This window comes from Falco cherrug, chromosome 5 (assembly GCF_023634085.1).
Source record: "Falco cherrug isolate bFalChe1 chromosome 5, bFalChe1.pri, whole genome shotgun sequence".
NCBI lineage: Eukaryota > Metazoa > Chordata > Aves > Falconiformes > Falconidae > Falco > Falco cherrug.
Window position 1 is genome coordinate 71112866 of NC_073701.1, and position 23106 is coordinate 71135971.

At 44.5% G+C, this 23106-nt stretch overlaps 1 protein-coding gene across 10 annotated transcripts in view; it reads right to left on the reverse strand.

Annotated features, from left to right (window-relative positions):
• Window positions 1-23106, reverse strand: part of NRF1 (nuclear respiratory factor 1) — a 74220-nt gene that overhangs the window by 39919 nt on the left and 11195 nt on the right. For 9 of the 10 annotated variants that reach the window (XR_008732442.1, XM_055711867.1, XM_055711865.1 and 6 more), the window contains exons 2-6: window positions 13972-14203; window positions 11678-11792; window positions 9384-9510; window positions 8676-8816; window positions 1017-1175 (exon numbers count right to left, since the gene is read on the reverse strand). Coding sequence is in view for 9 of the 10 variants with exons in the window: in XM_055711867.1 (XP_055567842.1) it covers window positions 1017-1175; window positions 8676-8816; window positions 9384-9510; window positions 11678-11792; window positions 13972-14194 (765 nt within the window). In the remaining variant the exon portion in view is untranslated. Of the gene's footprint in view, window positions 1-1016; window positions 1176-8675; window positions 8817-9383; window positions 9511-11677; window positions 11793-13971; window positions 14204-14335; window positions 22200-23106 lie in introns of those variants that run through there. The other variant, XM_055711866.1, reaches the window with a different exon arrangement.

Sequence of the window (23106 nt, forward strand, 5' to 3'; positions counted from 1 at the left end):
CGGCTGGGATAGAGTTGTTTTCTTCTTAGTAGCTGGTACAGTGCTGTGTTTTGGATTTAGTATGAGAATAATGTTAATAGCAACAACTAAAGCATCAGTGTGTTAAGTAGTGCTTACTCTAAGTCAAGGACTTTTCATTTTCCCATGCTCTGCCAGTGAGCAGGTGCACAAGGAGCCCACAGGGAGCAGAGCAAGAGCAGCTGACCCGAACTAGCCAAAGGGATATTCCATACCATAGAATGTCATGCTCACTATATAAACTGGGGGGAGTTGGCCAGGAGAGGCTGATCACTGCTCAAGGACTGGCTGGGCAGCCAGGCACCAGTCAGCAGGTGGTGAGCAATTGTGTTGTGCTTCACTAATTCTGGGGTTGTTGGGGTTTTTTCCCTCTTGGATTTTACTCCTCTCTCTCCCTCTCCTCTTCATTACAATTATTATTGTTGCTGTTATTATTTTTACTTTATTTCAATTATTAAACTGTTCTTATCTCAACCCACAGGTTTTAGCTTTTCCCAGGTCTCCTCCCCATCCCACCAGAGGTGGGGAGTGAGTGAGCAGATGTGCGGTACTTAGTTGCTGACTGGGGTTAAACCATGACACAAAGGTCCCTGCTACTCAGGATGGGACAATATTCCTTCAAAGGCTTCAAGAGGCCATGATACAGACTCTACAGTAAATGACCTGCACACCTGGAGAGTAGACTTGTCTTAGGCTGGGTAGGGTGCTTCACAAGGCCACAGAGGCGAGCAGGTTCTGCAGTTAGCGAAAAGGGTACCTGCTGCAGAGAGAGATGTGGTTCAAATATCTCATCACACAAACCCAGCAGGGGACAGAGCAGTCTGAAGGTTATGCCTCTCCCATCTCATTGCTCTCCCAGGCTGAATGTCTGACACGAAGTCAAGGAAGGGCCAATGTCATAGGTTCTTCTGTCACTCAAGGGGAAAACTATTCCCACAAAAGCTGGTTGCAAGCCCCTGTGCTCAATTTGAAGGCAGACAGACATGGGAGATACACACCCGCTGCTTCTGTTCCTCTGTGCGGACATCACTGCGAACGTTGGCCCATGGAATGTCCTCAGGCCACCAGATGGGCTTGCAGCTTTCCTTGCCCCAGCCTGGTTTCCCACGACCCGTGGAATATTTCAGCATCTCGGGGATGAAAGCTCGCAGCTGTGCCTGGAACAAACCACATAAGAGTTCCTAAAAAACTCTCAGCCCTCTTATCTCTGGTAGTGTTGAGGTGCATAGTACCAAGTTAGTTATTACATTTAATTTCCATCCTCTTGGAACCATCAACTGGAAGAGGTCTGAATGCCTAAGGAAGATGGACAAATACTTTACTACCTTCTCCAAAGACTCAGCTGAGAACAGTTTAGTAGCATGTGGAAGAGCAGAAACAAAATCAAGTCAGCCAGTGCAACAATAAGGCACAAACACATACTGTATTAACACACTTCATGGTTCAAACACTACCATGAAAAGAGCTAGCCAACCTGAAAGTGAGCAAGAAAAAAAGGTCAAAATAACACAGAAAAAAACCACACTCCATGTCCCCACAGCGACAGGAACTCAGACATGAGCTGATTTACATTTTACAGAGATGCTGCAAAGAGGACGGGGCTTCAGTGAGCCACTCACAGTAAAAAACAAAATCTCACAAACACGCTTCACCTGTGCAGAACATAACACACTTGACTAATTTTCTGAATTTATTTTTAACTTTTGCCAGAGTGGGGACACCTTTCAACCTGATTTTACTTCAGCTTAGCACCTACAAAAACTGGTCAACTAGCGATCAACTTTACCATCAGAAGACAATACTTTAAAAATAGACCTGCAAAGTAAATTGAGCAGACATGTCACCAAGAACAAATAACATCCTTAGCAGGTTTTAGGACCATGTACCATGGATTGCTTGGAGCCTCAGGAAAAGGTTAGGTGCAGAAACAGAGCAGGAAGAGAAGGAGCGCTCACGACCACATACATGAGAGAAAACCACCTTAACTTAAAGCCAAATAGCTGCGTTTAAGAACAACTCCCTGCATCCCTTTATAGCTTTAATAGCAAGTTATTTGAGTTTGTCACAGTGCCACTGGGAGTCCTCGGGCCACCTTACAACCCCGAGATGCCTGCACATTCAGGGCTCTGGGGCACAGCCAACGGAAGAGCATGCCGGGGCCAGCATCAGTTGCTGCCACAGCCATGACATGGTCCCAGCTAGCAGAGACATGGGTGAGCTCATGGAGGACTTCTCACCGATCCCTGATCATCTGCCATGGGAGTGTCCCTTCCTCCCAGCCATCATCCTGCTTGAATGACATCCTGTTTTCAAGTCTGGATATTGTATCCATTGGCTCCAAGCTGTTAAGTCAACTCATTTACAAGCTGCCTTTTCCACATTAGCATATGGGAGTATGTACCAAAGTCCCCTGTAACATCAATCTGGCAGGAACAGAGGAGTGCTTCACAGGAACAGGAGACTGCAGATTGTCTCTGTGGTCTCTGCAAAAAGCCTGAAGCCCCTAAGCACACCACTAAACACACTGGGATCTGCAGCAGCTCTTCCGGACACAGGACTGCTCTTCAAAGCCAGAGCCCAACTGGAAGATGTAACGTGGGCCCTAGCTTACACAGTTAAATAGAAAAATTGATGTGTTTTGGTAAAAAGAAAACAACTTCTTTGTATGTGCGATTTACTACATTGCACACAGTTTGCAGTAGTGGCTAGGGACTTTAAAGGTAACAAAAATCCAGTATACTTGTGGCTCCATATATAGCATATCTGCTTTACACCCTAGAAGAATCACCCCTGCTCAGAGAAGCAGTTGCATTTCCGTTTTTCCATGGACATCCTGAGCCACCTAAGAGAAGCCGTACCAAACGCCTGAATTATAAACAGCCTTTCTGCCCAGCCCAAGCCAAGCCTGTCCATGATGAATCTTCCACTGCAGGGCCAACAGTCACCCTGACATGCCTCAGGTTCCCCAGTCGAGGCCTCGTTTATTCCAATAAACCTCCTAACGGCATCAAGTTGCCTGGTGCAAAAACAGTTAAAAGCTCCTTCCCTGAATTGCTATCTGCAAGTCATGCTCCTTGTTACCAGATGGATTAATTACTGGTCCTAGGGAGTTCAGTGGCTCAAGCTACTCAAGGCACTTGTTAAGAAGGGTTTGCCTTTAATCCGCCAGGGAGACAATCAGCAGTGGCGTTACAACCAGCTCCTGCGCAAGGACTTCTCTAATTAGTGCCATAATGATACCTCACCCAGGTAGCTTGCAGGGCTCTGACACACAATATGGCACAGAGACAAAGACCCCACATCTCTCGGCACAGCTGGGAGGAACTGATGCGACCACTTCATCCACAAGAGCCATGGTTTTGCTGTCTTCATCCACAAACCATACAAAAATCAAACCTCTGCTAAAAAAAAACAGACAGCAGCACTCTGGTTTGCACAGTTGTCAGCTCTGGAAAGGGTTCATATAATCTCTAGTATGGAGGGTTTGAGAGAAACTGTAAGAAAAGTTTCTTTCACACCCTTTGGTACACAGACAGTGTCTTTTAAGTTTTAACATTAAACTCAAGTGTTAGCAGTAGTGAGCTCATCCTGATTCTACCATTTGCAATGGCCCAGAGAACAGCATTCCAGCGCTGGAAAAAAGTTTTCCTACATGAGGAGCACCAAGCAATTCTCTGGTCTTAAGGTTTACACCCTGGTAAGAAAACTGGGTTCTAGAAGGGAGCAAAACCCGTGGCTGGGAATTTTCTACCTGTCCCTGCAGCTCAGCCTTTGGATCAATATAAAGCAGCACCTGGGAAAAGCAAAGTGGAGTCCATGCAGGACCTCAGCTGCACCTGAAAGTGGAAGAGGGCAAAGCAGCAACTGCAGTAAAGCACACAGGTATTTTGTTCACTGGCCCTTCTTTTTGCAACAGCCAATTTTAGACTAAATGCTCTTCAAGTTTAAAAGTTCCAATCAACATTTAAGCATTTAGATGAGAGAGCCAGGCATCTGTCAAGTTGGCAACCAAGCTGTCACCATGAATTTCCTGCTATGAAAACCTGTGTGGCTCTGACCGTGGGTCAGACCATGTCTCTGTTCTTGCAGGTCTCACTGCTGGGGGCTTTCTGGCAGGCAGGATAAGAGCAGGATTGCCGCTGTCAGAAATTCATCATGGAAAAGACAAGGTGCAGGGTCAGCCTGGGTGTCCTCAACAGGAAGCAATGGCACTCAGCAGACGCAGTAGTTTACGCCTGGCTACAGGAATCAAACCCAGAATTAACCACCTGGTCATCAGTGCAAGAAGCAGGAGGTGCTGTGGGTCTCCCCACAGCAGTGTCTGCTCACAGATTTACTCTTTATGCAAACCTTTCCTCTCTTCCACTCTGAAACCATGGTTGAGTCTTAAGAACAAGTGAGTAACTCTAATGTTTCAGAGGGGCACACCTGAGACCAGGCTTTCCCACTCAGGATCACCACCTCCTAGCAGAGTCTGGAGACCTGAACACTGGACACAACTGCTTGTTCTTGCTGGAAACAAGGCACGATGCAGGCTCTGAGCTTAAATGCTGTAAAAGCAGGCAGCTGCCTGCACAACAGTTCAAAGCAGACACTCATACCTGCATCCAGCAGTACCTTGCAGGACTCCCTACCCTTCCCACTGCTCGAACAACTGTCCAGTGCTAGAGCTCAGCTGCACAGGGGGACCCGATTCCTAACTCTGGGGTGCCTCCACTGCAAAACAAGGATGTTCCCTCTGCCATACACCAACGACCTTCTGGGAGAGCAGAAACGCAGGCTGTCCTCATACCACACTTCTGATGTGGACCAGGAGGCAGCACCAGCAAGCCTCATACCTGGGCAATGGGGTCCAGCACTGCAGGATCCCTGCCCCTACATGTAGAGGATCTGACAGCCGTAAAGTGAGTTTAGGTTCCACCTTTTGCTGCTTGGCTTCTCCTACATAGAAACATTAAGTACGTAAAGGTATCTGCTGTTTGTGCTAAAGCTTTTTGCAGGGCAGTATGCAAACGGATGTCAAGATGATTTTTGAGAGGCCCAGATAAACTTTGTTGGCTTGTATAAGCAGACTGCAAATCATAGGGGCATATTAAGTTTAAAAAATGTCAGATTAAAGGACAAATCACCTGTTCAGAAAACAAATTCTAGTCACCTCAATGAGAGCCAACTGAAGCATCAGCCTCAGCATTACACAATCTTACTCCTTAATCACATCAGCAAGCAACTGAGAGCAAGTTTATAGGCAAACTCAGCTCTGACGTATAGTGTCAACGCAGCCAAAGTCCATAAAGCAATGAGATTTCTCTGTGTAATGGCTGCAGAGTGAAAGTCCCATTGCAATACAATATTTTTTTTCTGCACAGCCAAGGTGGGTGATCCTCTCCATTTGCAAGCTTATAGAAGCATCTTAGCTCAAGCTAGTAGAGGCGTTATTTCCCTCAAGACCACCAGGGAAGCACAGCAATTAAAAGGAGAGTTATTTTCATCTCCTTGTGGAGGAGCTAACGCCTCTACCACCTGCCTGCTGACACCTGCAGCTGCTGAAAGCACAGGCCTCATCCTTCCACTTCATGACACACCTCTTAATTGTGCTGCCCAATTTGTATTCATAAATATTTCAGTTTTCCATAGGGGTTTGTGCAACTTAGTTGGAAAAGCTCATTTCTTGTTAGCAAATACAAAGAACTATATTGGCATCTCTGGGAATCGAGGTTCCCACAAAAAAACAATGGCACTTCTGGCAGCGCAATGGGTTGCAGCAATGTAGGAGTCCAAGTTATCATCCAGTCTCTCAAACAAATGTATTTCAAATTGCAATTGTGGGAAAAAGAAAGAAAAAAAAAAGACAGCATGGTGTCTTCATCGTGTTCACCTTATCTCTATTTTGTTTCTATTTAAAGTTTGCCCCCAAGTCTGGCAAAACTATATAGCAGCTGGATGCTTCTTTCAGCAACAAAATCATCTCCAAAGCACCACATGCAGCATCTTAATCCTTGAGAATTTTACAAGATAGCCAGACCTGCTAGGCTGTGAAAATCCACCCAGGAGTCTGCAGTCCTGTCCATTAATTTTAGTGCTCTGTCCTCACATGGCCTGTAGCCATTAAAGGATCACAAAAAAATTTTTAAGACATTTACATCATCCCTATACAATATGCAGGGAAGCTGAAGCAGCATGATGCTGGGTTCCCACAACACACACATACACCACAGCAGCTGGGCTAACTGGGACAGTGATGGTTGGCCAAATGGGGCACAAGGAGTGTAGACACTGTCCACAGCTCAGGAGAAACATTCTTCACGAAGCTGTTTTCAGAACAATGTGGTAACTCAAAGGATAAATGCTATTCCTAACAAGATACTTGTTTTACCATAATGCACCATGAGAGGACTTGAAATACAAAGCTCTATGTTGCTACGCTGTTGCATCAGCAGTTTGCATGCTTGCTGACCAAAGGCCCTGCAGACCATGGAGAAGAAAAACACTCTCATTTAATAGAGCCACAAGAAGCCTGGGAGCACAAGAGTGTTGCATGTGGACAAAAAAATAAAATAAAGCCCTGCCATCAGCTACTGCCTTGGACTGGAGAGCTGCTTTACATGTGGAGATGCAGAGCAATCAAACCCCAGGGGCAACCTGGCTTGGACTAATCTTTCTGCGAGGCTTCCTGAAAACCAAGGCCATGACATATCTGAAAGAAAAAAAACACCTCTCCAGCCTTATTTTTAGCTTAACATGAAAAGTTGTTATTTCCATAGAATTCTAGGGATGTTAGTATTTTAACCATAAAACCGAAGCAGAAAACACTTCAGCAACCTTTGATGTTAAAATATTTAATTTCCAACTCTATCACAAAAAAACCCAAACCAATAATGCATTATCAATCCAGCTGGAGGCTTCTCTGAAGTGACAGCTTGTCACTTTTATTGCTGCTTTGATGGCATGTGCAACATTAACAGCCAAACAGTTGATAGATCTTTTTATTGACCTTTTTGTATGTGCACATATATTCTGCACACTACAAACCAGAAAAGTTTCTCAGATGTGTTACTGGATTGCAACAACCTTCATGTCCTGATCTCATTATCCATGCCCACTTCTCTCTCTCTCTCTCTCTCTCTTTTCTTTCCAGCACTCCACCAGCAACAGCTCATTGTCTTTGTTCCTTCCTCGAGCCCATGTGCTGTGAGTAGAGGCACAACCAGCTTCACTACTCGCACCATGCTAGGATGGCCTCCCTCTGCCACAGCAAATCTCCAGATAAATGTCTACTTTGCTTTGTTTTAAGCCCTAGGCATGTTTCTGTTACTCAACTACTACAATGATGAGGCCATAAAGAAGTCAGATAAACACAAGCATTTTGTTTGCCAATACAAATGAACTCAGCTACATACCTCTGTCCTTTTGGCGGTCTCTCATTTTACTTTAAAAGTAAAATGTTTAAACTTTTTATTTTCCCTTTTCATGTGAAACTATTAATGACACAAAAGCTGTCCATGAACAGCTCTTGCAGACACCACCTTTCACAATGGCTTAAAAATCCAGCAACTAAGTTTTGTTTTATGTTGTTGTGGAGTGGAGCTTAGGTACGTGGTTTAGTGGTGGGCTTGGCACTGCTGGGTTAATGGTTGGACTTGACGATCTTAAAGGTCTTTTCCAACCTAAATGATTGTATGATCTGTTATCAGCCAAGGCACAGTAGATTTCTTTGTAAAATTATTAAAGTGTGAGCTTGTCTGATCCCACCTAAGTAATGAAAATGGTGTTTTGATCAGAATGTGATCTTTCTGCAGAGCACAGAGGAAATCCACACATCTTTGCTCCACTATGACACCTCTTTGTATGTTGCCCAAAGTCTCCTACCTTTCCATCTTGCTACTCCCTCTAAAGAAACTGGCTTTCAGCATTTAAAATTTATCGTGGTGCATCAGCCTGAGTGCATCCAGAGCCTCCCCTGCAAAACACACCTGCCTTGCACTCAGGTCCTGCACCCCAAGGGAAGGAGATTTCCCTAAGGATGATCCCTCTCACACCAAGGAAGCTTCCCTGGGGGGTTTCTCTCCGCTTTGTCCTAGCCATAAGGAGGTCAACAAAGGGCTGGACCTGGAGAGACAGGGAGTCCCCTACATGCCTAGGGCAGATGACTCCCTGCCTTTGTCAGAAGTATCTCACTCGGGGTCTGATCTGGAGTTAAAACCATTGGCAAGCTCCCCTGTGCTCCAATCCACAGCACAAAACAGAGGAGGGAATGAACTAGAGCACACAAGAAAGGCCCAAGGAGCATTAGCCAAAACAGTACTCCGCAAGCAACCCTCCTGACCTCAGTGCCTAAAAATCACTGTGAAGTGTAGAACAAATATCTTCCCTGTTCATAGTTTATGAGAGGTGACAAAAACAGCTCAAAGGGGAATGCTCCCAGCAGCCTGAGCTCTAGTGCTTACTAACATTTCTACTGTTTCATGCAGAAAATAAGCACCAATAACAAAGCTTCATATCTAACTACTATCTGAGCCATTACAGTCCCACAGGAAAGAGCAGATCAAATGCATCCCCTGGAGATGTAGACATAAGCTCCACTACAAAATAACGGGATGTGACTGCAAGATGGCAAATCTATCTCTCTCTCTCTGGTTCTGCCATGTCTGGCTGCTTACCTGGGTCATCTTGTCCACTGAGACGGGAATGCCATCGATGGTGAGGGGTGGCAACTCTGAGTTAACCTCCTGAGGTGCAGGAGCATGCTCTGCTAGTGCAGACTCCAAGTCTTCCAGAATCATGCTCTTGTACTTGCGTACCTGTGGGGAATCGTTAAGCTCAGGTAAACAAGGTAAGGAGCACCAGGAGAGGAGAGGGCAAGGACACAGGGCCAGCCACCTTCCCCAAGGTGCTGCAGAACAGAAGGAGCAAACAACACCACAGCTGGCAAGAAGAAATACCCATTGGCCCCAAAGACTTGGCCAAATCGAAGAGCTGATGATGAAACATCAAGAAACACTGGCAAGTGGAAGTATTTATGGGATTAAAAGTTAAGTTCCGAAGCAAGACTTATCATGGTCAAGGATCTGCTCCATTTACTGTCTGGTCTGTAACAAGGTGCAAGCACTGACAGCTGAGCCGAGTTCAAACATGTTGTCACTACCATCTCCCTTTGATTTTTAATCCAGGACATTCAACCCTGGTGAGATGTGCTAGGCAACAATTCATGCAGAGAAGAATCATGTCCATACAATCTGAACTGTTCTTCCCAGGGTTTTAAACATGACCTTCAGATCAGTACCGGGCTTGCAAGACTGCCTTGAGCAGAATGAAACTTGCAGAAAAGGTGACCAATTTATTACACAGGTTTTCCTAGAGACACCTACCACGTTCTCCAAGGGTGCCGCACCAAATACTTTAAAGACAGGATTGGGTTTCGAGGGCGAGATGCACAGAACGATGGCTTGCTGCCCCACTCTGGTAGTGTACTCATCCAGCGTGGCTCGGAGCTTCCTGAAACAGTGAATAGGTATCAGCTGAAAGCCCTGCAGAAACACAATCCTTCACATTGTGAACTGCCTTTCTTAATGCTACTCATTCACAAACCAGGTGAAAAACAGAGCCACAGCTGGTCAGGTTAGCCACATGTACTGCTTGTTCCTCCGCTCCTGCAAGCCTGCTGTGTTCCCTGCAGTCACCCAGCAGCTCAAATATCAATTATTCTCCCTTCTCTCCTTTTTCCATTGATGTGAAAGTAAAGAGAAATCACCACAGCAGCAAAGCTAGGACAGCACGAGTCTGCATATCCACTCTGTCACCATCTATGTGTATTAACAATACAAAACTTGTGAGGTAAAGGACTTGAATGATTCAACAAAAGAGGACTGCAAACACAGGTTATTTTTACATCCAGCCTCATAACAGTGCATTGTAACTCTCTAGTACCAAAGTCCTGCTCAAACCAGAACTGTTAAGAATATGACTACAGGACAAGCAAGAACCAGAAATATTGCAACAGCTCAGCACAGGAAACCCAGGTATTCAGACACCTGCTACATCAGCAAGTCCCTTTGGAACCATCTCTCTGTAAAAAGAAAATGTTCCATCATATACTTCTCACCTCATTCACCTTTAAGCAATGCAAGAGAATGTGTCAGAAAAGTTGGCAGAAACTCAGAAAGCAAGAGAGAAGTAGTGTTTATCACCAGATAACCCGAGTGCTCCATAAGGTGACAGTTTAGTATCCACCCTGGACATATCAGATCCTGCTGTTAGCAGCAAACACATTGCCAAAAAGCACCAACACCACCACCAGCTACACAAAGATCCAAGAATCAGAAGTTTTAACTTCCCACTTGATTCACAGTGATGTAAAAATCAAGCACAAACTTGTTAAACTGATCAGGTTGGGGGTGGGGGGAAGGCATTTTTATCAGTATCTTACATGTAGTAAAATGAAATAGTGGCATGAAAGAAGAATAAATAATGCTTTTACAGAGAAGTTTATTTTAAAAGATGGTTGTTCATATTTCAAGAGAGAAAAGAATCTGCTTTTCAGAAATGTTGGAATAAACATGTCTGAGTCAGCAGAATTGGGGAAAGGAGAGAAAACCAGAATGGTGCTATAAAAGAAAGGGAGTCCGCTCCCAGGGAATATTATTTAACCCTAACCCAACTCCACTTCGTTCTGGTTTGATCATGCGCAAAAGGTGTTGCAGGGCTCAGCAGATGAGTAGGCAGAATAAGGAAACCAACTTAATTTCTAACCAACTCTACAAGAGTTAGACTAGAAGAGAGGGAGAAAAGGGAAAACTCTTGCCATCACTACTTCAGTGCGTTAAGTGTGCATGCAGGAGGAAGTCAGCAAGAAACAGAGTGATAAACACTCCAGCTCCTCTGATGTAATCCAGTTAAAACAAAACAGTTTAAAAAGCAAAAACTGCTTTGTTCCAAAACCTAGTAAATAGTTCCAGCCAGTATTTACAAATATTTCCTGAAGATGGAATTGCAGGTGATCTCTCCAGGCTTGCAGAAAGCCTGTGCAGTCACTTCAGCACCAGTGCTCCTAGGTGGCCATCAGGTGGGCAGACAGCCTCAGAGCACCTGTAATGCAACACCTGAAGGACTACAGAAGTTTGGTGTATACAGAGCAAGTTTCTAGAGCCAAAGAAAGTGTTTCAGCTCTGGCAGGCATCTCCCTTCAATTATTCTCCCCCAACACTGCACTACAGGCTGGGTCAGTCTTCAGCGTGGAGCTCACACAATGGGATCTGCTGGCAAAGGAAATTCAGGTACACATACACTAGATTTATCCACAGAGCCATTTCATAATGCAGAAAAGACTTTTTTTGTCAGGTAGGCAAGTCCCTCATGCCACTGCAGAACTGGGATATGGCTGTAGCTCTAGATTCTCAGGCCAGCTGCTATTAAACCAGAATGGTGGATCCCCCAGAATGGTTATGTCAGTCCTAGTGATCATAATAACACATTAAAGATGAATAGACCTGCAGTTTAACCCATTCCTGCAAAGTAAAACACAGCTCTTGGGTTCCAGAAGAGATGACCCAAAAAATCCCCAAGCTGGGCAGCTCCTGGACAGCACATGGTCTCACCATGCACAGCACTGGAGACAGACTGAGGATGCAGACTGAGGTGTCAGAGTGCAGGCGGCAGTCCTTACCGTAGCAAACGTGTCTGTTGCCTCTTGCGGATTGATGGGTTGGATTCAAAAACATGTGGTCGCTTTCGTTTTTTACCTGTTGCCACGGCAGCAGCTGCTGCCATCCCCACAGGGCCTGGAAATCAAACCACAAAGGGTGAATCAGCACACAGCAGCTCAGGAACTGGCCAGAAAGGACATTGCTGTTGCCCCCCCACCAAGGATGGGTCCCAAGGGCTCAGCTCACCAGCCTCCACCCTGGACCAGGGTGACCTGAATTCCCTGCTGAGCTTCCCAACAACTAGGATTTCTCCTCTCCAGCACTGGAGATGGGTATAAAAAGGCTCCATTCCCCAGACGGGCAAATCCCAGGCCAGTCCCAGGTGAAAGTCACATATTTCAGTCCAGAGTCTACCTTACAATCACACAACGTATTTTATCCTCCAGACACACTGAAAAACTCTCAAGTATGCCAAGACTTTAAATAACTGACTGCAGTTCAGGATATCCCGGTGGCAGGGGAGAAGAAACAGGGTACAACGCCATGAACCCTGCTCAGACACCTCAACTACAGCATCAGCAGAGTCCAAGGCTTTCCCCAGGAATTAAGGACCAGTTCTAATGGGAAAGGAATTGAAAATCCAGAGTTGCTGGCAGCATCCTACAACAGCCACCTGAAGAACAGCAGGGACCACAGCAGGGCAGCATTATTACTTTAGTGATCAAACTCTAGATACAGAGTCTATAAGGGGGAGTTTCATTAAGGTAACTGGAAGTAAACCAAGTAACACGCAGCACATTGTGCTTCTATTGGTGATCTCCAGAAATGGGTGGCAAGGTCAGAGTCAAAAAGGCCTGGGGTCTAATGTCAGCTCAAGGACTTGCCTTTGACTCCTGAGCAGACCTCAGTTGCTCTGTGTGTAGTCTCTCCATACATCAGAAGTGAAAGAGCACATCAGGGGTCATAAAAGCACTATATTTTTGTGTTTAACAAAGATGCAGCTACTGAGTCTGGAAGTCCTAAGCTACTGATCACTGGAAGCTGGTAGATGATAAAGAAAGTAGTGTCTGATGATACATTTTCTCTAGGCAGCTGCTCTGGGAGACAGTGCGCTTGTAACGGATGGAGCTCTAGGTGACACTCCAGAGCCAGGTTTTGTTAATCAGTAATGAATTACCTGAATGCTACCCATGGCAGGCACAGCAAACACTGCTGCGTACTGCTCCAATGATCCTGTACTTATGGGGAAAAAAAAGAATAAAAAAAGAAAGAAAAAAAAAGAATAAAAAAATAGAATAGAAACGTTGCCTTTTGGGGAACTGGAAAAATATTTGCCCTGGAAGTGAGGAAAAGCCATGCTGGGCTCTCAGACAAGCTTCGGGCTGGATGGGCCAGCTCATGCTGTGAGCTGCAGCCGCCCGCCCCAGGGAAGCAGGGCAATTCCTGGCATGGAATGCCAGGCAGCCCGTGCACAGGGAGGACTCGCGAGCAGACAAGAGCCATCAGATGCCCCTCCTGCAACCACCACCCAGGACTGAAAAGCTTGTGTCCTAGAAGGAAAGGGGGAAAGAAAAAAATCCTGCAGGAGCTGAGGTTGGAAAATGAATAAGCAAAGGGTGTGGGATGCCCAGTGGGGTGGTGGGACTTCACAGGTTCAGTCAAGCAGATCAAGAGCTTTATTAATCAGATAAAAGCTGATAACAAAGTCAGACCAGATTCTGAGTAATTATTTATCACTGCATTTTTCTACCGAGTTAGATCTGCTACAAGGCAAACCTGGAGGACATTTGGCAGGGGCTTCACTAGAGATCTGCTACAAGGCAAACCTGGAGGATGTTTTTGGTAGGGGCTTCACGGGAAGGAAATTGTGATTCTGAAATACTTTCCCAGAACATATAGGCCACGATCCTTTGTGGCATCTCCCCTAGCATGTGAGACACCTAGATAAGCAACATTGTGTAGCACTCCTGGGTTATTTTTGCAGTTGCTTACAGGGGCCTGAAATAAGCTTGCTCTTTGACATATTCAGTATTGTAGTTTTCTTATTTGAGGCAGCATTTACCAGGGGCCTTTTTTATTGTACAAACCAGTCTCTTATTCTCACCATCTCTATATTACACACAGGTGAAGCAATGCAAGATTCAAGCAGCCAGCAGACCTTGCAAAGACACGTTATTAAAGCCAGAGCAATAAGGAAGCATTCACAGCATCCCATGGGTGATGACAGGATCACCCCCCACCCCCAAATGCTGTTTGCAACCTCTGCACAAACACTAAGTTGGGTGAAAGACACTGAGCATCCCATTGACATTACCTGCTGCAGCCAGGTGGGCAGTGACCTCATCGGTAGCCGTAGAGTTGAGGATGTCAGAGTCATCATAGGAGGTGTCCTCTGGCGAAGATGGTGAATCTTCGTCTGCGCTCAGCATGCCATGCTCTGTGTAGGTGGCTACATGGACCTGCTGCACCTGCTGGGCCACTGCATGGGCCTCGATGGTGGCCATGTGCTCTGTTTGGGTCACCCCGTGTTCTTCCATCAATAGTTACTGTCAGAGAAGACAAAACCAAAAAAATCACAGGAAGGGGTTACTGACATTGAGGCACCATAAGGGAGGGCAGCCAAAGGGTTCTGAGCCAGCTAAGCGAGTAGGCTGTGACCAAGAGGGAACAGAGATTACCTCCCCCAGTGATGGTAGTCTTCTACAAAAGGGGAAAATAATGACTACACCAGAAGCCAGAGGAGGAACTTTAAGTTTAAGAGTTCTGAAAAATCCATACTTCCAAACAACATGGCGTGTCACCTAGAGGCAGTCATTGTTGCTGGAGAAAAGGTCTTTAAGGATCTTGTAGCCCCAAGATTATGTGCCCCTCACTCACTACATATTAAGAGGTCTGATCAAAGCTGGAACTTATTTTTGCTACTTCAAGATCTAGTTTTCAGGGAAGATGCTCAAGGGTGATACACAATCTCTCTCCTCCAACCTCAATAGCTCAGGACATGAACGAGGATGCCAGTACAGAAGTTTACTGGCAGCAAGTTAAATTCCGGAGACCACTTTTGTTGCGTTACTTGTTTAGAGTCCGGAAGCAGGCAAAATCATTACAACCCAAGCACAAATATTACACAAAGCATATTTATTTAATGCATCTAGTGGTAAACCACTGAGCAAAGTAGCAGCTTAAAAACTCAGCAGGACACTGGATCACACACCCCGAACATAAATCTGTACAGAAGGAACAAGACAGTAGGTATGCAAATATTTTCAGTGTGTGTCTGCCACACATTTGTGGAAAGGGAAAAGCACATCCTTAAGATATTTTCAAACTACATTAGAAGAATTAGGACACCAACCCTCAAAAACAGCTTCCCCCAAACCCTCAGGGCAAACAGCAGAAGGGAAGAGATGACCAGCTGTAGGGAACAATAAAACATACCCAGCAAATTCTGACCTCCTAAGTACAGTCATTGGATTTAAAGCTCCCGATTGACACCCTCTTCATGGAAAGCTATTCAGCTTGTCAGGAGAAGAGAGCTAGAAGCATGGACACAGACCGCAGGGTGGTCTCAGATACATGGCTGGCTAACTGCTCTATGAACTCAGACAAGCTGTGCCATCACATGCAGCTTTGTCCTTTAAAAGCTTTCAACAGCTTCTATTATCCATATTGTGTCATAAATACATGACACTGCAAATAATCAACATGACAGAACCCTCAGCCTGGCAAAATAATCACCAGGCTTCTACCGAACACAAAAAACATGTCATGATGACCAAACCATGGAATGCCACGGCAGGACTGATGAGATGCTGGGACCCAGACCAGAAGGCACTCTGTCAAGAGGGCTATTTTGACCAAATTAACCAACAGTCACACACAAAGAAGGAACAACTAATCAAGACATGGCAGGAGACTATTATGAAGGTGGGATGCTCCGTGGAAGAAACGGGTAAGAACAGAGGATACCTCGGCTGACGATGTGAACACAGGAGGCAGAAGGAGGTTAAAGAAGAGAACCGAAGTCTTGCTCTGAATTCAGAAGAGAGTACGAAGGGACAAGGCACAACCAAAGCTGTGGAGGAAGAAGTATTTTTTGCAGCAGCATATTAAGCAGCAGAAGCTCAGAAGCAAGGAAGTGGTTGCCATAGTTCAGACAAGAAATGGAAGAAAAGGTAGGGTGGGGAGTGACTGGTATTTAGATGCATTTATTTCTGCCTCAAGTCTACTGACCAAAGACCTGAAATATGACAGATACTTCTTTCTTCCCCATCACCAGCTGATTTCTAAAGGCTCATTTCCACATGCCTCAAAATGTCTTCTGCAGCTCAATGAACTGAATGTTATGGACATTTATAAAACAGCTCTTCCAAAGGCAGTTCCAACTTGAAGATACCAAAAATAGGGATGGAATTATTTTAGAGAGTCCTGTCCTCAAAACAGGATGCATTTTCCACATTTTACTTCAGTGCATCTGTTTTTACAGGGGAAAAAAGCTGCATCTCAAACACAGGGAAAATATTCCCTGGACAGCACTAAGAGAAAGCTTCCCGTTCAAATGTCAGAGGGATGTACATTGTCAAACAGAGGATGAGATGAAGTTTCTGGTGTAGCAGCAGGACCGAGATATTGAAAGGAAACTTGGAATGAGCCAAAGAATTCCACTGAATACAAAGTCAAAACGCTCATTACCATGCATACATTATAACAGCCAAACCATGCTGCTCTCACCCTACTTCAGCCACAGAGGGTGGCTGCAATCCATCACCTTATCTGGACTTGCCCAGACAGCAGAGATGTTTGCAAACAGTGTGTTATCCCTGAAATCCCATCTGACTGCCCACAGCCACCCTCTTGCTCAACAGATGGTGGTTTCCCAACCAGCATATCCTAGGGTTTAGGATGAGTTAGCTCCATGTATTCCCTTGCAAAATGAATTAATTCCTTCTGCAGCTGCGGTAGCAGCCTTGGTCTTCCTGAGAAGCCAAATCTGACCTAGCCACTTCAGCATGGTTTCTCATTTACTAATACAAAGAAATCCAGGTGCATCTTTCCAAAGCATTACTGAACTTTTCAAAAAGCCAAAACCAATTTCCAAAGTGTTTTGCCCTGCTCAACTCTGTCCAGTTAACTGAAAATTCAGACCTTTGAGGCTGGGCTCCCTGGGAGGTACCAAGAGGTACATCTCCGCTGACCAGAGAAGGCCACAGCAACCTGCCTTCCAACACAGACATCATGGGTTTGTAGCTAAAACACAAAAAATGAGGTCAGATTACAGAACCCCTTTATTTTCCATGTCTGTCTATGGCTGGTTTCTCACCAACACTATACACACTTCTAACAAGAAGAATCACATAAAATGAAGGGCTTCTAGTAAGAGACTACAATACTGACGCATAACGCCAACTTCATTGTGGAGCATCAAAGCTTACCCCATTAATTCTGACATCTTCATGAAGGACAGAAGCAGAGAGGAACTGTATGTATGCAGTGGATTTTCATTCATGAGGTACCAACAGTGCTCTAATGCACAGCTATATTCTAAATGTTAGGGTGATACCTGTTTGCTACCGGTTTGGGTGTCCTAGCTCAGGAGAGTCAGTCTGGTTAAAACCAGGGACCTGAATGCTCAAGTGAGATGGAAGGACTCGGTCACATACTTAATTACGCAGCTGGCTGGCATGTAACTGAGGGAAGCATGGTCTAGTGCCTAAAACAAAGTAGTATCAGGATACAGGTCCAGTATCAGAAGCTGCCCAGATGCTAAGATGACCGAGGCACTAGAATTGCCCTCCATACTGGGAAGGCTGGGAAAGAGGCACATCTATATTTACACTCCCACTAACACTGCCCCAAGAAAAGTGATGGGGTTTGTCCATGAAACACTAAGAGGTCTCCTAAGAGCTCCCAAATAGTATGGACACAAAACGAAATTCAAGTTGGAACATGAACAGGTGTGTCCCAGCTTCTGTCTTCTATCCAGGCACATGCTAGAAGAACTCAAGCCTGCAGGACAGCAGAAGTGCTGTTGTGAGACTGCTACAAACCTACTGAGGTTATGACTAAAGCCAAATCACTTTCAGACTCACAATCCTCCCTCAAAGGCTGCTAGAGTTAGATGTTGCTGTTGTCCAACCCTGTTTACAAGTCAGATTGTAATATTAGAACTATCCAAAAATAGCACCGATTCAAATACTGCCAGTAAGGAAGGGATTAAGATGCTGAGGTACATGGAAGCAAACTGAAAACTTCTGGCTGAAAAAAAAGAATCAGCAGTAACCTCCTTCTAAGGAACTTATTTTGCCAGCACCACAGAAAAATGGGGACAGAAAGGAAAAAAAAAAAATTATTTCAAGCAAACCATTAATGGAATAGTTCAGCAGGCCAGCCTTTCTCAAGCCACTGTGCTTTTTCTGAAAGGGTATATTGCTGTTTTTCTCATTGGAGCAATACAACTTTAAGTACTTTTCATTAAAATAAAAGATATTATTTATCCACAGAAAAATATGATTAGAATATAATTGGCAAAGCCTAGTAACCTTTTAGCTCATCAGGAGACAAGACTGCAAGACAATGGATGCTTCTGATGCCATTTGTTTTGGAAGGAAACCTGCTTGAATCAAGAGGCAGTCTACACCTGATGCCACCAAAAACAATACTTTTTTTTATAAATAAAATTGGTAGTAGACTGAAACTATGCATTTCTGAATCAGCAGGTGGACAGCTGAGCAAGCAACATCAATACCCCTCATGGGCAACCATGCAAATTTAAACACACATGCATTTCATCTAGATTTTATGGGCGCACGTTCTGCTTCACTGCACGGTGCCTGGTTGAATTTTGGCATTTTTGAAAAGAGTTAGCTATAAGCAATGACTGGGATAACAGCAAGGTCGTCGTGTTTATTTAAAGATTAAGTCCACTTGGTTCAAACAAGGTTTAATAACCACCAATCTACTACAAACGCTTTCCTCTCTCCACTGCCTCCCTTCCAAAAGAGTCCAAGGTACATGCTGCAGCGTCTGAAGGTCACTTGCTTTCTCAGTGGCCCTATTAGTTTTCCTCTCTCTCTTTCCTGCCTGTATAAAAGTAAGTATAAGATGCAAAAAGGCAATAAACTAATGCAGCTCTTCAGTAAATGGTGCAGCCTGCCCAACTGTGTACACACCACCACCACAAGCTCTAGTAATTAATTTTCAAATTGTAACTTGGATTAATTCTAGTTTAATCTTATAGTTGGCTTCATTCAATGCAGGTTTTCTACTTTTCCAACTTCTGTGCTGTTTATTTTCATACCTGCACATTTTCCTTCCAGAAAATTTCCAAATCATAACTGAAGGTCATTGAGCCTTATCTTTTGAGTGTTGAAACCTTGGGTAGTTATTCATATATTCAAATTATTCCCAAAGGATTTCTGATATAAGTCAGGCTTTGTGGGCAAACACTTTGACTGGCACTTTGTGCCGGTGATGACCAACCTGTTCATACTGTTGCTGCCACAGCAGCAAAGCATCTCTGCTAGGCATCTGAAGCGCCCATACTTGGATTTGAACAGGGATTCAGGTAGAGGATGAAAGTTGTTCATGATTAATTTTAGAATTGAGCATTCAACGTTCCAGAAAAGAAAAATTTATTCCTGTTTTACTTCAGAAACCAGAACAGTTTCAGGTGTAAGGAAACCCTAACGATATGATGATGTCTGCAAAGACATTTCCTGGTAGTTGTAGCTTAGTCCAGGAGCCTTGGATGACAGCCAAAAGTATTTTTAAAGTCATTTAAAGTGCTTAAAAAAATATGAGGATAAAGTCCCTCTCATCACATAGTGCAGTTGCTTTACGACTGTGTCAGAGGTTCCTTTGATGTACTGTCAACTATGATCAATGGCTGTTGACACCATCGCTGGAAGAATACCAGACGCAGGGGGAGCAAAGCAAGCTAAATAGCAGAAGCCATACGATTCAAACCACCAGAAAACAACAGAAACTGAACATAAACCCCATAAATTCTGCATTAAATTTAAAACCACATGGATTAAAGACAAGGTCTTATCTGCTCGGTGTAGTTTGTGGTGTGAATGTGAAGAGATATAATTCAACCCATACAAAACCATGTGGGTTATCCCACTGTAGAAACTGTCCTCTACCACTGCCATCTAGTTTAATGTTGCTTCATGTGTACTTTAAACTGAGCCAAAAATAAAATGTCCACACCATAAAAAACTATGAGGTATACCAGCATGGCTGGAAAAACTCTTCTACACAGACAGGGCCTGGACTTATTTTTAAGCTTTAAACCACTAAAGCAGTTTTCCTTTAGATGCTGTAGAAGCACAAGACATTGCCCTCTGAGACAGTCAACTTAGAGATAAGCATTTATCTGCCAGCATTTTAAATCACACAGCCATTTTTAATAACTCACCCAACACAATGCTTAATTACTCTGAAACCCTGTTCAGATTAACAATAAATAAAAGAATCGCTGGGACTCACTTCTTTGGCAGTTTAAGTAATTTTAAAAGGATGAAAAATGTGAATTATCTGATGAACATTGAAGGAGAAGGGCTGAGAGACAGAATATTTTGACAGAGACCTGCTCTGCGCTCTCCCCAGCATGCATAGCTCACTCCAGCCACGTGTGCTCAGATCCCTCCCAAGAGAGCAGCTGCTGCACAAAAGGGACCTCGAGGAATGCAGGGACACAGGTTTTAAATGAAAAGAGGGTAGATTTAGATGAGATACTAGGAAGTAATTATTTATGATGAGGGTGGTGAGGCACTGGCACAGGCTGCCCAGAGAAGCTGTGGCTGCCGCATCCCTGGAAGTGTTCTAGGCCAGGTTGGACGGGGCTTGGAGCAACCTGGTCTAGTGGAAGGTGTCCCTGCCTACAGCACTGACGCTGGACTAGATGATCTTCAAAGGCCTCTTCCAACCCAAACCATCCTGTGATTATTCTACGATTCTACCATCCAGAAACAGGGTGGTGGGAACAGCTAACAGACTTGCCAACATCCCAAATACCAAATATAAAGTTCTCACATTCGAGTTTTGCAGCTAGACCTTCCTTCTGCTTGGGCATTTGAGCTCACTTGATGAGCAAACCTTTCTTCTGTAAGCCAACACCATACAGCCCAAGTAGTCACTGAAAAAGGGCGTGTTTTCCTTGCAAAACTTGCTGCTTCATCAAATAGAGAGTTCTGTGCTTTCTTTGCAAATAATTCTGGTTGTCAGAATTCAGGCTTCAGATTTTCATATCAAGAGTGGGTCACTATGGGTATAACACCGTAAGAGAAGACTTCACTTGTATTCTGTAATAGCATTGACATAAAAAATGAGGATGACATTTTATACCTAAAATGCAAGAATTAGCAAAAATTAGAAAATAAAAGAATTAGCACAACCTTTCTTAACCAAAGGCTTTGGGAAGAATTCAATCCCATCCCAGCCAGCTGCATAGCACTGAATTAACCTTATTTGTCAGACCCCACAAGCTCAAACAGCAGCTCTGCCTTCTACAGTGATATAAGCAAGGATTTAGAAGTTACACAGAAGGAAAGACCAGACACATGCACTTTTCAGAATCTACTTTATAAGTGATCAAAGCCAGCAATCAGTTTAATAGACATATTAATCTTTCCAGCTTGGGGTACTGCCCCCATACTCATTTCAGACTTGCTCCTCCCAGTGATGAGACCCAGAAGAAAGGCTGCGTTACATGACCCACCTACCGCTTTCTGAAGAACTGGCTTCGAATTGCTGAAAAGATGTTACATTTAGATGATGCAGGAGCAAACCTGATGCTACGGGAAGCCACAGTAACTACTGAAAAAAGAGGCGATAAGCTTGCATCAGCTCGCATCTCTGAAAAAAGCCTGCCAGCCTGCATCAAGCTTCTCCTCATCCTCCTCCTTTCACCTAAACATCAGGAAGGTCAATACCTAAACCTACAAAGGTGTGTGCAGAGGTCTAGGCTGGTGTCCACAGAGGTCTGATTCTCCACAGCACAGATGGCTTGTTTAAAAAGCTACAAAATAGCCTGTTAGCTAGCAAGGGACCCACTGAAATACAGACAGCAGGGCACTGACGAACCCTCACGGCCTGCAAACATGCTCTTGTAGAGGAGAGTTTATAATGGCATTTTCCCCAAAGCCATGCCTTGTATTTGGCATGCTGGAAAGGAAGCAGAAAGAAAGGAAGAAAGGAAAAGGAAGAAAGAAAAAAAGCAAACATTGCAGTTGTTCTGTTGGCTCAGGAGACATCAGATGTTCCTAAGGTTTGTTAATTTATTTATTAATTTGGGTTTTTTTAAATACTTAATTTAGAGGACTTACTCAAGCAGGCCAGTCCTACATATCCACTCTCAAGAATAATCCCTGTGGCTCATTTCCCAATTTGTTTCAAAGGGATGGGAACACTCATGTTTTTTCTTTCCCAAACCATTTTCTGTTTGATCCCTGCACCGTAGTCAATACCAATTCCTTATCAACAGCCCTGCTCCACACAGGAATGCTGCACATAATAACTTTGTCTGACACTACACAGCAGTCTGGAGACCACTACAAAAAAAAAAAAAAAAAAACAAAAAAAAAACCAACCCACAAAACAAAAAAGGAAAAAAAAAGAAAAAAAAAATAATCTGGTTCAGCATTCAAGTCGGTCACCCTCTTCATGGTTTTAACTTCAAATACTGCTCCATGAGCTGAGTTTTTTCCAGAAAACATGCAACACCTCCTCCCTTTCTTCTACTCTTTTTGTAAAGTTGACAAGCATCTGGAGTTTAATACGGCCTTAATGGATTCAAGCCTCTGCTGTAAATAAGTTGTTTGCTCTGCATTAAACAACTGACATCACACCGGCACTTTTGTTCTTGGAAGCGATTCTGGAGAGTCAATCAACGGGGCTCCTGTGATCTGGGTGTGTTACTTCTCCTGCAGCAGCTCCATAGGCTGCAGGGTGGCTGCTGCAGCCATCAGTCGCCACCTGCTGAGCCCCTTCTTGCAGCTCTCTAGTGGTGTTCAGCCACATAGACAAGCACCTACCTCTGCTAGGAAACAGGCCTCTGAATAAGGGTTTAGCCATTTCCTGCTCAGTTTGCTTTTCCCCTTCCCCTAGCTTGAAGGGGAACCACAGTACTTACTAAGTGCTGCTTCTTCAACGATGCTGTGAGGAAGTAGCATCAATGCTCAGCATTACTCTCGTGCTTGTCTGCATCCCTTGCCCATTGCAGCAAGGCAGGAGGAGAGTTTTACAGCACAGGATGCAAAGATGCTGGCAGTATCACCCAGGTCTTCACACATGCAAAGCACGTGCCCCCCCTTGAGCCACCTTCCTCGCTCCTAAGAGTCTGCAGTAGCAGGCAAGGTAGACCACACTGCCCAAATTTATTTTAAGAACCACCAACGGTTTGCAGCTGTAACAGCTCATCTGCCTGCCTGCCAAAGCAACCATCAGCATC